Source organism: Colobus angolensis, unplaced genomic scaffold, assembly GCF_000951035.1.
Source record: "Colobus angolensis palliatus isolate OR3802 unplaced genomic scaffold, Cang.pa_1.0 Scaffold405, whole genome shotgun sequence".
Taxonomy (NCBI): Eukaryota; Metazoa; Chordata; class Mammalia; order Primates; family Cercopithecidae; genus Colobus; species Colobus angolensis.
Genome location: NW_012117433.1, coordinates 200,998 through 213,521, shown reverse-complemented (window position 1 = coordinate 213,521; position 12,524 = coordinate 200,998). Strand labels below are relative to the sequence as shown.

At 39.5% G+C, this 12,524-nt stretch overlaps 1 protein-coding gene across 3 annotated transcripts in view; it reads left to right on the top strand.

The window, feature by feature from the left end:
- Positions 1-5,842: 5,842 nt before the first annotated feature.
- LOC105521704 (aldo-keto reductase family 1 member C3 homolog) overlaps positions 5,843-12,524 on the top strand; it is a 14,762-nt gene continuing 8,080 nt past the window's right edge. The window contains exons 1-5 of one of the 3 annotated variants that reach the window (XM_011955988.1): positions 5,843-6,570; positions 8,720-8,887; positions 9,744-9,860; positions 11,117-11,194; positions 11,639-11,761. In XM_011955988.1, the coding sequence (XP_011811378.1) occupies positions 6,487-6,570; positions 8,720-8,887; positions 9,744-9,860; positions 11,117-11,194; positions 11,639-11,761 (570 nt within the window). In that variant the 5' untranslated portion in view covers positions 5,843-6,486. Of the gene's footprint in view, positions 6,571-8,456; positions 8,888-9,743; positions 9,861-9,950; positions 10,002-11,116; positions 11,195-11,638; positions 11,762-12,524 lie in introns of those variants that run through there. The other 2 variants (XM_011955990.1, XM_011955987.1) reach the window with 2 other exon arrangements.

Genomic DNA, 12,524 nt, shown 5'->3' with positions numbered 1-12,524 from the left:
CAGGTGAATTTTTAGTGAACTTCAGAAGGTTGAGAAAAATGTTTCCCTGGACCCCCACCAGCATGATCGCTCTCCCGCAGAAAGACCCAGATGAAGTGTCCCCTACATCTAATGCCATGGCCCCCTTGACTGAAGTCTTTCTATGTTTTAGGAAATGTCATAAATAAGTTTTTTTTTTTTTATTTTTTAACACCTTTTTGGACCATAAAGGACTGATCTACTGATAGACTCCTGATTCTCAGTAAGAGCTTTTCCCAAGGGAATTTGTCATGTGGAAAAAAGCTCAAGAAATGGCCGGGCACTGTGGCTCATGCCTGTAATCCCAGCGCTTTGGGAGGCCAAGGTGGGCGAATCACCTGAGGTTGGGAGTTCGAGACCAGCCTGATCAATGTGGAGAAACCCTGTCTCTACTAAAAATACAAAATTAGCCAGGCGTGGTGGCACACGCCTGTAATCCCAGCTACTCGGGAGGCTGAGGCAGGAGAATCGCTTGAACCTGGGAAGCGCAGGTTGCTGTGAGCTGAGATCATGCCATTGCACTCCAGCCTGGGCAACGAGAGTGAAACTCCGTCTCAAAAAAAAAAAAAAGTCAAGGAATATGGGAGTCATGGGGGTTCTAGAGAGATGGAGGAGCCACAGGTTGCTGGGGCTAAGATATCCTGAGCTGCACTGGTTTCTGAGCTATTCAAATCCCAGTTGTTTCACCCTTCTCTTTATTTTTGGAGTCACCCAAAAATTTCAAGTAGAAATGAATCCAGGGGAGAAAAATCAACCACCTTTCAGCAACCACCTTACACTTGCATTAGAGCTTGTTTTTGTTGTTGCAAACACAAAAAACACACTCAAATAAGATGCTGTAACAGTAGTTCTCAAATCACAGCCTAGTAGCTGTATCCTAGGAGGTTCAAACTCTGTGTTACCTGTTGCTGTGGTTTGATGTGTTCTCCAAAGCCCATGTGTTGGAAACTTCATCCTCAGGGCAATAGTGTTGAGAGGTGGGACTTTTAAATGATACTTAGGTCATGAGGGATTTTCCTTATGCATGAATTATTGCTGTCTTCTCAGAGGCAAGTTATCGGGGATTGAAATCCTGATAAAAAGATGAGTTTGTTCTCTCTCTCTGTCTCTCTCTGTCTCTCTCTCCCTCTCTCTCCCTCTCTCTCCCTCTCTCTCTGTCTCTCTCTCTCTCTCATGACTCCAGGATTGTAAAAAAATAATCTCTGTTCTGTATAAATTACCCAGTCTCAGGTATTCCATTATATTAGCAGGAAATGGACTAAGACACCACTTTATAAAATGTTGCAATTCCCAATGTCCAACTTTTCCTTGATCTGGCTTCATCTACATGTTTCTTTGCTTGTTACTGATGGTGAAATTTTCCTGTTGTCTCTCATTTACGGCTTACACTATCATGTGCTCTCTATTAATTCATGTCTTCTATTTCCTTCTGTTGCTTTTCTGTAAGCATCTCTTTTCATGTGTCTCATTTTTAGGCTGTCTAAGACATATCATAAAACTCAGTTGATTCCTCGCTATCATGCATAAAGCTGTGTTCGGGGGAAGTTCTCCCTCCTGACCTGCTACACCATCACACAGCCAAAGGAGTGCTGCCTTTGCTTTATTTGCACAATCCTGTTTTAAACAGTCATGCCCAGAATTATGTGGCTACTTGGGGCACATAATGAAAAATCTAGTTTTTGAAGTCATGCATAAAATTAAGACCTCTTTGTATTTGGTAGTCTCACATCCACTGTGGTCCCTGTTTCAGCACCTCATTGGGATTATTAAACTCATTAGATTCTTTACATGAACTTGAAATGTTCCTAGAAATCTCTAGCCATTTCCCTGGTTAAACAAGATAATCTTTGTTTTCGCTAAAGAACATTCGTGGTTGTTTAGTGATGAGGTTAATATTCCCCTCCTTTCCACCTCCACGTTGGAAAAACCACCTTGGACTGAGTTTTGAGGAGCAAAGAACTAATCACTTGGCCAAAGGGGCTCTGTATCCCCACAAGTCCTGGGTACTTTTCTCTCATAGAGAAAAGAAGGTCTGTATGGTTACCTGGAAATGTGATCTTATATATTCTTGGCATCCAGGGGAGAAAAATCAATAAGCAAAGAAGCTACAAACATCTCCCCAGAAATTAAAGGGTCATGCCAACACTGTAGGTTTTCATTTCCTTCTGTTGCTTGTTAGAATGATGTTCTTGTGGGAAACTGGAGTTCTGCAATCCCCGTTTCTTCTTGACTCCATACCCTAGCTGAGTACTTTATTCTTAAGAGACTGGCACCAAATCACTTTGTCCTATTATGGAAATGCAAGGTTTGTCTTTTGGATGGATTTCTGAAGACAATGGGTAAAACATTAAAGTTCATTTAATTGCCTGTCTGTCTGGGCAAGGAGTTTGGTTTTTGCCGAACATTCCCCATAGTAAAATGGCAGGATGGTTTTGATTGCCATTGAAACTAACCAAACATTTAATCCTGTTCCCTTTAGAGAAAAAAGAAAAAAAAAAAAAAAGGTGCAGCTGACTGCCAGTGCTCATTTAGTTTTACGTTAACACGTTCTTTGAGACTGAAGCAAATCTGACCGATTTTCAATGTAAAAATAACTATAAAAACTGTTCTTGGAGTTATTTCTAAACAGAACTAAGATCAGAATTGTTTGAACCATCAGAATCATCTATTTTGAAAAATCGATTCATGAAATGAATCGTCAGGCAGCAACTGTTCAAGAAGGATGTGAATATCACAGGTAAGAAGGCTACATTTTCTAAGATGTGACATTGTCAGTGATCTGAAAATATGATTACTGTATTTTGTAAATGAAAATACCACTACAAAAACAGAAAGCTATCAATGGAATGATGTCTTTTGTTTCCAAAGGCAACATACTAGAGTGATTCAAAAATAAGAAGAAGCCAGGTGTGGTGGCTGACGCCTTTAATCCCAACACTTTGGGAGGCTGAGGCAGGTGGATCACTTGAGGTCGGGAGTTCGAGACCAGTCTGGCCAACCTCATCTGGCCAGTGAATGGTGGTAAAACCTCGTCTCTAATGAAAATACAAAAATTAGCCAGGTATGGTGGCATGTGCCTATAGTCCCAGTTACTCAGGAGGCTGAGGCAGGTAGAATCACTTGAACCTGGAAGGTGGAGGTTGCAGTGAGCTGATATAGAACCACTGCACTCCAGTCTGGGCGACAGGCCAAAAATCTGTCTCAAATAATAATCATAATCATAATCATAATCATAAAAGCGAGATATTTCATGACAACTTTTCTCAGGGTAAACTGCCGCCACAAGTGCCACTGGTGAGTATTCTCGGGGTAAATGGGAAAAGGGTTAAATGCAAGGCAGGTCATCAGCAAAGTGCAGTACCTGTTTGTGAGCTGATTTTCTCTCCAGTCCAACATGTTCCTCAATACGATTTTTAAATAGAATAGATATCTCATTGGGGGATAGGCAAGTAACTTAAATTTGTTCATACATAGAGGCAGGGCCGGGAGAGATTAAGAGCACATGTGGTTTAAATGCTGTTATCTTTGCTTTGTGAATAGTGTGGAAGTTGAAAATATTTGCCATTGAAGCAAGTGACTATTTGCCTCAAGGTTAAATAAGGCAAGAAGAGCTTCAGATGCCTGGTCTGCAGTGATGAGTAGAACAGACCCTTCTGCTGTCAGGTGCAGACATTTCTCCTCCACCTTTTTAAGGCATTAACACTCACTAGACATTGTTCATCTAGAAGTCTCTTGAAAGTGTTAACTCCAGTCTCATTATGAGTCTTGCTGACTCACGATGACTAGAGGACTTCGATGGCATGCTAGACCTTCCTTCCAGTCACCAGCCTGGATTATTGTACTTGTTCTGAGATGCACAGTGTTTTACTTTTGTGCCAGGTGGTTGGAAGGAGGCATATAAAATGGAGCCATTTGTTTTAAAATCATTTCATTTATTGATGCTCTTGTCCAGTGTGTCTGAGGGTGGTACCTGCCTTCCCAGGAGGCAGGAGTGGGGCCCCCAGCTGAGGAGCTTATGGTGCGTTCTTAGTTTTTAAGACTTGTTATACAGGGTGCAGTAAAACAAGATGTGCCACTCAAAATGTACCTTTTTGGTATATTTTGATCTTGCTATTAAGAGGGGCTACAATTCAGAGAGGCTGCAGACACAGAACTAGCCCTGAAAAGCTTTCTTCTCCGGCAGAGATTTGCAAGTGCTGAGGAAATGTACCTTAGTGAAGTGAACAGAGGCTAAAAGCCTTTCTCTGAGGCCCGCCTTAATCTGCCTAATTGGATCAAGGAACGATTAACTTCCAGGAAAAAATAGACTAAGATCCTCATACTTTAAAGGTTTGACTGAGAAACTTCTCCATAGGCCACTGTCTATCCTCCTGAGGGCAGTCTGGGGAGCCCCTGAGAGACTCACATCTGTGTGGGGACAGCCTGGGCTTGCCATGAGTACCTCTCCCTCTCCCCCATTACCGGAGACCCCACCTCCCCGAGAGACCCCAAGCCCCTATTCTCTCTATAGCTCAGGATGTGATTAAATCTTCAATCATCTGGTCCTGCTTGGAGTCTCGTAATTGTGCTCCATGTACATGTATATAAATTTATATGCATTTTATGTTAATTATTCCATTGTCAGTGTGTCTTATGTAATCAAGTCTTCAAAACTTCAGAAGGGTGAGGAAAGAAAAATTCTCTTTGCACCTGCAGGGGTATCTGCATGGTATGCAAACCAGAAAAGTTAAAGGGAAACCATGAACCAGAGTCAGGGAATTAGCAAACATGACCTGGACAATGGCAGCAAAGGAATCATGCACGGCCTCTGTATTGGTATTTACACAACTGAGGTCCATGAGTGCCAAGATCTTTGTCTTTGTTCTTCCCTTCCCTCTTACTGCATACATCTGGACATAGGCCAAGGTTTAGTAAAAGAATCTGTTTAAGATGTGGAAATGGGAAACTCTGTGTGGGAATGTCAATGAGTGTGTGAAAACGTTAAAAATCGTGTTGAGAAACAAAATCTTTCCTCATGCCAGTATATTTACTTGCATAATTATCTCCTTTAGTTTTGTAATTATAAGATTTCTCAGAGCCTGGCTGGGTGCAGTGGCTAATGTCTGTAATCCCAGACCTTTGGAAGGCTAAGGCAAGTGGATTGTTTGAGGCCAGGAGTTCATGACCAGCCTGGCCCCTCAATGGGTTAGATGGACTATTGTACATCTCTTCCCCTAATCTCTTGCCCTTGACATCAAACCACATTTCTACTCAGCTCCCCCATAAATAAATAAGTTTATTTTAGTCAATTTCAGATTACTTCTTAATGCGTCCATGAGACAAGTAGGGGCCTTTGGTTCACCATGTTGCTGAAAAGCGTTCAATGATTTTATATTATATTGTATCAATATATAATAATTTACCTATTTCTCAACTTACTTTTTGGTTATTGTTTGAGGAAAAGTAAATAGAAGCAATCAGGGCATTGCAAATTCTGACAGCTCCAAGATGTTGAAATGTATTGTTGGAACTACATTCGTCATGTTCTAATATGCCCTCCAAAGGAAGAAACAAGTGAAAACTATCCCATATGAAAATTATTCATGCATTTATATATAATTAATTTCCAGTTTTTCTTTACAAATAATGTTTAACAAGACGGAAAATTATATAAAGTAGTTATCAGTTTTTTGGCTAGTTACTTCATGATAGTCTCTAATAAATCTGGTCGAAGAACAAATACTATTAAGGCACTGCTTGCATATATTAAATGATGTCCAAACTCCAAAAACTTAATAATTAACACTCCAAGAAAAACTGCATCAGAATTTCTTTTTTACTTGCACCCTCATCAGGATTACAGCTTTATCAGGACTGCACCTTTATCAGACATGAATCTTTCTCTTACAATGCAAAGAAAGAAAAATCAAAATAAATTTTCTGATTGAAAATGTAAAAAGGGAAATATTTTTACAGTTTTAACTTTAAGTTTTTATTGAGGGCCAACAATTTTAAAAATTTTCATTAGTCATTCCTTTAAATTATGTGTATGTGAGAGAAAGAGGTAAGATGGTTAATTATTTCAAATGATGCGATATAAAGAAGGGGCATTGTCATGGCATAAACAAAAAAAGGTATTTGTCGCTGGAGGTTTTATAGTCTAACGTATGGTTGCTGTTTGTTCTAGCAATCTTTTTTAACAATTTAAGTAATATAGAGATTTCAAATAGAAAATACTTCAGATAAAAATTAATGAGTTTATTATAACCATATATTATAATAATTTACTTAGTAATTACCTTTGATAAGAAACAAGTGAACTGGATGAAATTTTCTCCACAGACCGTATAAAAGTGCCTATGTACCTCCTCCTACATGTCATTGGTTAATCATTAGTCCCTTTGCAGGGGGCCATTTCCTGCCCATTGCTTCTGTAATCTCTGAGGGGAAGAAGCAGCAAACATTTGCTAGTCAGACCAGTGACAGGAAATGGATTCCAAACACCAGTGTGTGAAGCTAAATGATGGCCACTTCATGCCTGTATTGGGATTTGGCACCTATGCACCTCCAGAGGTAAGAATAATTTCTTTTAGTTTTGAGATTTCAAAAGAATAAACCTAGTAGAAATGAAACCCATCTTGGGTTGTAAGGTTTGTGCTCCTGCCTTACTCTGAATGACTCACAGGTCTAGGTTTCCTAGGCTAGAAGAAAACAAGTAGTCAATCCTTGTTCAGCACTGAGGTCCGTTCCTATGGTCACGTACTGCTTATTTTTAGTTTGTGCACTGTTTCTTCTGTTCGTGTCTACTTCCCAGCTTGGCAGAATATGTAAAACTCAGCATTGAAGAACAGTGTCCGTCAGCTCCCTCTGGTGGAGATTAATTGCAATAGGAGTGATTTCTCTGTTTCTATAACTGAAGAAATCTTTCCTTCTTCCAAGAACATACGATCCAGAGAAATATTTATAGTAAAAATTACTGGATATAGTGTTTACAAAACTGTTGGCAGAGTATCACTATTCTGATGGGCGTTGGTGAGTGCCACCCAATATTACTGGACCTGGACTAGAGTTTCCACTGTACTACTTTCACTTTATTTATTTTTTTATTTTTATTTTTATTTATTTATTTTTTTTTGAGACGGAGTCTTGCTCTGTCGCCCGGCCTGGAGTGCAGTGGCCAGATCTCAGCTCACTGCAGGCTCCGCCTCCCGGGTTCACGCCATTCTCCTGCCTCAGCCTCCCGAGTAGCTGGGACTACAGGCGCCCGCCACCTCGCCCAGCTAGTTTTTTGTATTTTTTAGTAGAGACGGGATTTCACCGTGTTAGCCAGGATGGTCTCGATCTCCTGACCTCGTGATCCGCCCGTCTCGGCCTCTCAAAGTGCTGGGATTACAGGCTTGAGCCACTGCGCCCGGCCTACTTTCACTTTAAAAAAAAAAACTTCCTGAAAGAAAAAATACAACCTCATTTTAAGTAAAATCTAGAACCTAACAAAGGAAAGCCTAAATTCTTAGTCCTTTTTCGTATGCATCATATTTGTATCAAAGTGGTAGGAGCGGTCTTATGACACAAAAGTGAACAAAATAGATACCTAATTTTCTAGACAGAACTACTGGAAGAAAACTTGTATCCCAAGACTGTCCTCAGGCTACTAAGTGTGTGAATAGCGACTAACTATCGAAATTTGAGTCTCACTTTATCGATAAGTTGTGATGATCTACAAGGATACATTTTCTAGACCACTGACAAAAATGGTTTAATTTTTAATATAAATTGGCATGGTCTGGAAGTGAAAATAAGGACATCACTGAAGCGGCAGCCTTGGTAAACCTTTGAGTTGGTATCTAGTTCCTTGTAATTTCAATGAAAAAAGAAAGCTTCTTAAATACATGTAAAAATGGAAAACAGTTTATATTTTTGTCATTAAAAAAAACCCTTCAAATCTTTATCCAAATTTGTTCAATAAGTCAGTAATTTTAAATTTCACTGGAATTCTATCTTTCCTGAAAGAGATAGCCTTATTTTTTTAAGGCAGAAAGGTACCTTACTAAATTCTTACAGATTTTGGTGAATTTTTAATGTATAAACCGATATCCTCAGAGTATACGTCTTTACTCCTAGTGTTCAGTTCTGTTGTGTAGCCAGAATGACTGTGTAGAAAAGACTTGACATAATAGACTACTACTCACAGATGCATTATCTCCCATGTGAATGCTAGTCGGGTCGGTGTAACTAGCACCCAGTCAAAATCTCAAGAACTGAGACACCGAATAACGTCTCTTATAGACAGCATTTCCCAAACATGATGTTGGAGGAAGTCTGAGTGAACGTTCTGTGTAATATCGCTGGGAGAGAACTCACATGAGCTTGAACTGTTTCCCTTCTATACTCTGTGTGATTTTTACCATGTATAATGTCACTATATTAAAAAATAATTAGGACTATTTGAGTCCTGTTAACTTTTCCAACAAATCACTGAATCTGAGGGTGTTGTTTGGTACCTCCATAATAGTGATCAACCAGAGATTTCCTGGGACTGAAGGTGTTTCTGGAATGCTCAACCTTGATTACTAACCAGGAAAGACCCAGGCAAACTGAGATGGGATTTTCACCCCACATACAGACAGGAGGAAAAGCTGATTCTTGTAAAAGTCAAGGCTTGTGCCTGAACTACCTCTCAGCCACACTGATCACCAGATACTACCTTTGGTTGCTTCTCCAGGTTCCCAGAAGTAAAGCTTTGGAGGTCACAAAATTAGCAATAGAAGCTGGGTTCCGCCATATAGATTCTGCTCATTTGTACAATAATGAGGAGCAGGTTGGACTGGCCATCCGAAGCAAGATTGCAGATGGCACTGTGAAGAGAGAAGACATATTCTACACTTCAAAGGTACTGTGCCTATGATGAGCTTGTGTGCACATACACTTAATGTGATTGTGTGAAGATGACAATTCTATGACTGGATCCATAGTTGTGGGTGAATTTTGCTTCTGGGTCCAAATTTATTCACACCTATTCACATATTAAAACTGAAATCAAACTCAGGGAATGATGATCACTTTTCATTTTGACTGCGTTCCAATTTATGACCTGAAAGTCCCTTTACTTTTTTGAGCTCCAGCTGCCATCAGTGTGATTTGACATGCGGTATAGAATCACAGAGAACAATAATCATGCTGTGGTTTTTCTTATCTCCTGGGTAATTTTCTAAGATTTCTTATTATTCTCTCAACTGCTATCTTTATCAGTGAGATAGAAAGCAATAGAAGAATGCTCTGGGAGTATTAAATAATAGATACTTAAATTGTCCTAAATTGTGTCCAGCATAGTGAACATGTTCAAAACTTGTTTTACCCCCCTTTTAGGTTGCTTTAGTTTCTAAGCAACATAAATAGCTATTCTTAAGCGTTGGGTTGAATGGATAGAAGAATTAGACTGTTAAAATGAGTTGTAAACGCTACCGAAGATAATTCAGGTAACAGCAGGGTTGTTACTTGATACTAATTTTTACATTTTAAGAATTTACTCCTATTATTCAGTAGATGTACAAACTATACATCCAACATATAATAAAGTTCATAAGGATAGGTCAGAGCCAAAAGAATCATGAGAAGGAAGAGAATATGTTTGCCAGTGATCATAAATTTTGAAGCAGTAGGAAAATGTCTAAATATTAGATGGCACAAACTAATAAGATTTGTTCAAGTATTCATTCAAAATCACCTCCATTCTTTAACCTCTGCAGCTTTGGTCCACTTTTCATCGACCAGAGTTAGTCCGACCAGCCTTGGAAAACTCGCTGAAAAATGCTCAATTGGACTATGTTGACCTCTATCTCATTCATTCTCCAGTGTCTCTAAAGGTATACAGTTTGAGTATGAGCATAAAATTGTACTTCTGCTGTCATTATAACCATTGTTTATATGGATAGTTGAACAGAGCTTTTTCTTAGGAGGATGTAGGGATTATTACATGGAAGAAGAACCATAAGTATAACACCTAATTTCCTTTCTTTTGAGTACATTTTGAATCCTACTTCTCTAATGCATACCTATAAGAGAAGAGAGTACAGCAACCTCAAATCCTCTTCTTTGAAAACTTGAGGAAATTACAATAGTCTTTTTCAAGGCACTGTCTTAGTTATGGCTTTTGAGTCCATCTCTTGGAATGTTCACAGACACAGAGTTTCATGCAGTTGTGATGCCCAACAAAACTGCTGCACATGTGGTACACAATGAGTTTCCAACATCTCTCCCCATTTCAAGCTGAAGCAGATTTGGCAGAAGCCACTATGCATGTTTCTTAAATTAGAAACCCTTAATGTGGACTTGCAAAGCTTTATTATTCTGCCACCTCTTCTTTCACAATAGAGTTTGAAGCTGTATTTAGCCATGAATTACTGTGTAGTGTATAACTTTTGATTTAAAGTTACAGGAAACTACTTAGGCTAGTTAATGCAAAAGATTTTACTGAGTTATGTAAAATGGGAAGTCAAAAATATGGCTACATTTAAGGATATGAAATAGTCTACAAAAATGTATCCTTTGTCTATTCTTATCTCTAAACTCCAACACTTTTTTTTATTATTGTTGACCCGAACTTTTTCATTGGTGGCGATTATGGCTTTGGAGCAGTTCAAGGCTCATGGTCATCACCCTAAGAGAGCTCCTCTGGGTCTCCCAACTTCTGCTGACACTATGTGATTCACAGTCCTACCCATAGACTATCAAATCTTCAGTTGGTCTGATAATCCCACCAGGTACAAGAGTACTATCCATTATTTTAGGATATCAAGGTATTTCCAAATCAAAGAGAGGTACTTCAACAGAGGAAATTATAAGGGCAGAATAAAGTGACATAAGTCAACAATGAAACTCGATTAAGATGTAGAAAATGGTCCTTTTCCATACATATAACATTTGTAAGAGATTAGAGGAAGCCTATCTCCTGAATACATTCCTTACACCTTCATATGTAAAACACACAGTACACATCACTTTCTGGAGCATTGTACCACCTGTCTCATGGAGGATGAGTGTCCTTAAAGGTATCTGGGATCACAGCTATGGGTGGGGAAATTAATTTGTGACATCATTAAAATGACTGCTTCTATTTCAGCCAGGTGAGGAACTTTCACCAAGAGATGAAAATGGAAAAATAATATTTGACATAGTGGATCTCTGTACCACTTGGGAGGTGAGTGCTTGGTGGAGAGGACACACAGAAGGATGACAAAAAGAGAAAGTCTGTTTCCCAGATTCAATAGGAAAGAATGGAATATGCACCATTAGATCTAGAAATTCAGAAACTACAAGAGTAGTTTTGGTGAGATGAAGGGAAAAACACATGAGAGGAATGTTTAGAGAGTGGGGCACAAGACTTGGGGGAAAGGAGAACAGGAATCTCTTTCCTTGCCTGTGCATTAATCTATCCATTTTCCTAAGGAAGAGATAGAAATTCTTACTCTTGCTGCCACTATCTTCTTCCCCTATTTGCTATTTGAATTTTTCTCTTCTTGACAATCACTGCTAGCTATTTTCATTGTCATATTTTGAAAGTTGTTGCTCTCACATTTCTGTCTTGCATTTATCGTGATAAGCCAACTGCACAAATAATTCCTCACAACCCCTTTCTCCCCAGGCCATGGAGAAGTGTAAGGATGCAGGTTTGGCCAAGTCCATCGGGGTGTCAAACTTTAACCACAGGCTACTGGAGATGATCCTCAACAAGCCAGGACTCAAGTATAAGCCTGTCTGCAACCAGGTGAGCTCCCTTGGCCTCCTCTCCTTTCGGTTCTTCATGCCCCTCTTCCTGTCCTATTGCCAGATATCTATTTGTTTTGTCCCACTTATCTTTGTAAAGCAGAAGATTCTAGAGAGCAAAGCTTCTGTCAAGAAAGGCGTGAAGATTTCTTATTTGTACCCTGCTTGGAAAAGTATTAGGGAAAAATTGGAATGAGTTTAATGTCGAATCGTGTGTAATATTTAGGGAAGGTCCATTTGATCAAGGAGGCCTGGAATCATCAAATAGAACTCAAGGAAAGGTGGACTTACCTCTAAGCTATGAAAGATGACCAGAGAGTTCATGGGTGAAGGTGATTTGGAGGGAATGGTGTATAGATATGAAGCTATGAAAAGATGAAATGAGCTGTACATAAACAGAGAGTTAGAATAAGAGAAGAGAGGTACTAGGGGTTTACATGGAATTTGGATGCCTGAATGCCTCTTGATATTTCAAAAATTCTTGACCGGGGCATAGATATACTAAAAATTAGCTGCAGACAATGAAGGTCATCCATGTCAGAAAGTGAAAAATTAGGCTGGGTGCGGTGGCTCACGCCTGTAATCCCAGCAGTTTGGGAGGCCGAGGCAGGCGAATCACCTGAGGTTGGGAGTTCGAGACCTGCCTGACCAACATGGAGAAATCCCTTCTCTACTAAAAATACAAAAAATTAGCTGGGTGTGGTGGCACACACCTGTAATCCCAGCTACTTGGGAGGCTGAGGCAGGAGAATCACTTGAACCCG